The sequence below is a fragment of the Cyprinodon variegatus genome, unplaced genomic scaffold (genome assembly GCF_000732505.1).
Source record: "Cyprinodon variegatus isolate N-32 unplaced genomic scaffold, C_variegatus-1.0 Scaffold398, whole genome shotgun sequence".
Classification (NCBI taxonomy): domain Eukaryota; kingdom Metazoa; phylum Chordata; class Actinopteri; order Cyprinodontiformes; family Cyprinodontidae; genus Cyprinodon; species Cyprinodon variegatus.
In genome coordinates this window covers 406918-408793 of record NW_015150851.1, presented here as the reverse complement: position 1 = coordinate 408793, position 1876 = coordinate 406918, and the positions used below count along the sequence as shown (strand labels likewise).

General features: G+C 40.7%; 1 protein-coding gene across 1 annotated transcript in view; it reads left to right on the top strand.

The window, feature by feature from the left end:
- LOC107092873 (chromosome unknown open reading frame, human C16orf62) overlaps positions 1-1876 on the top strand; it is a 17727-nt gene that overhangs the window by 4426 nt on the left and 11425 nt on the right. Inside the window, 5 exon segments of the mRNA XM_015387561.1 lie at positions 521-617; positions 731-778; positions 849-942; positions 1021-1221; positions 1325-1371. Coding sequence (XP_015243047.1) covers positions 521-617; positions 731-778; positions 849-942; positions 1021-1221; positions 1325-1371 — 487 coding nt within the window.

The window sequence follows — 1876 nt, the reverse complement described above, 5'->3', positions numbered from 1 at the left end:
ACTGGGGTTCAAGGAGACAGAAGCAGACTTTGGTCCAAAGACTATAGACTATAACTTCTGTTTTGTCTGCATAAATCAGATTTAAACCAGCATAGTGCTGTTCCTTTAATATCTGAAATTATTCTGTCAAAATTCTCTTTTTCGGTCATTTTTATTGGTCAAGAGCAAGAATTTTTAATTGACTTTCAGTAATTGTGATTTAGAAAACCTGATTAGAAAAGATTCATACAATTCAATCTGAAAAGGAGGAATTAAAAACAAAATAAAATGATTAAATATAAAACATATTATTTCATGTGGAAAAAAAGAAAACAATTATATAAAAAATATTTATCATAAATTAGAAAGAGATCAAATCTGAGAAAATAGTGAAGTTACTCTCAAGTCTTTTTACTGATTAAGTTTCATTTTTGGTTTGGATTGTTTTTTTTTTTGTTTTGTTTTTTTCAAATTTACATTTACTAAACCTGATATTTTCCACAACAATAATGGAGCATAATTCACTCCATACCTGCCTCAGACTCGTTCACAGCTGAGGATGTGAACGACACGGCCAAAGAGACGTGCCTGAACTGGTTCTTCAAGATCGCCTCCATCAGAGAGCTGCTGCCCAGACTGTATCCTTTGCTTCCACTCACCTCACAGTTTCACCTCCTAATGATCTTTGTTTGGAAACCAAAGAGCATCTTTGTTCAACTTCTTATTGTGACTCTTTAACCTCTGCGCTCAGATACGTTGAAGCTGCAATTCTCAAGTGCAACCGTTTCCTCAGCAGATCGTAAGTCTCCTTTAAGCTTGTCTGTTTAGGATGAAGGTCTGTGATGTAACCCGTCGCCGTTCGTCCGTAGAGGAATCCAGGAGACGCTGCCTCGGTTGACCGCCATGATCCGTGGGATCGGCGACCCTCTTGTTGCTGCTTACGCCAGAGCTTACCTCTGCAGGGTGAGTCGCCTTCCCTCTTAATTTTTATTGCTCCCCTTCCATTCTTCTGCTCGGACTTAATGCCGCCGCCATATCCAGGTGGGCATGGAGGTGGCGCCCCACCTGAAGGAGAGCCTGAACGCAAACTTCTTCGACCTGCTGGCCACCTTCCGGCAGATCAGCGGAGACAGCGTCCAGAGGCAGCTGCATGTCCAGAGGGTGGAGGTACCGATGTACCTGACGCTCTACTCACCCGCCATCAGCTGGATCCTGCAGTGTATCGCATACAGAGCTCCAGAGGTACGCCACCTGCTGGACTCTGATGAAGGTGCAGCAGAGAAAAATCAAAGCGTTTCCAACATGATGACCAACTCTTTTTCTCTCATCTTTGTTCCCACATCAGCAACTTCTCACAGAGATGATGGAGAGATGTAAGATGATGGCCAATAAGTGAGTAAAGTGTTTGCTGTCAGGCTCACTCATTTAGAGACGCAGGTTTTATTGCAGCTGGAGTGGAGATGGACGCCGTCCCTATGGGGTGAAATAATAGTCGACAAAATCTATGTAAAGAAGAGTTTATAAATAAAATTAAATAATGTGAATGAATTTAAGATTCAGACATACGAGCGACATCAGGTTGAAGTGTTCAAAATGCAAAGTTTGTAACAATGCAGGTTTAAATCCTCAGTTTACAAGAATGAGTCGCTAATTAACCAACAATTCACAAAAATGTCGAGTATTATCACAAATCCATAAATACCAAACTGAAATTATAAACAACAATTATGAATTCACAAATACAGATTAGAAATAGACGATAGAGTTGGGCATGTTTTTAGTGTTTAGTCCCGTTTCTCTCTTACACGTAACTAAGGGCCCAGCTTTTGCTGTGACTAACTGGATCTGCTCTCTTTCATCATTTGACGTACAAACTCGTCTGCTTAGCTGTTTTTTT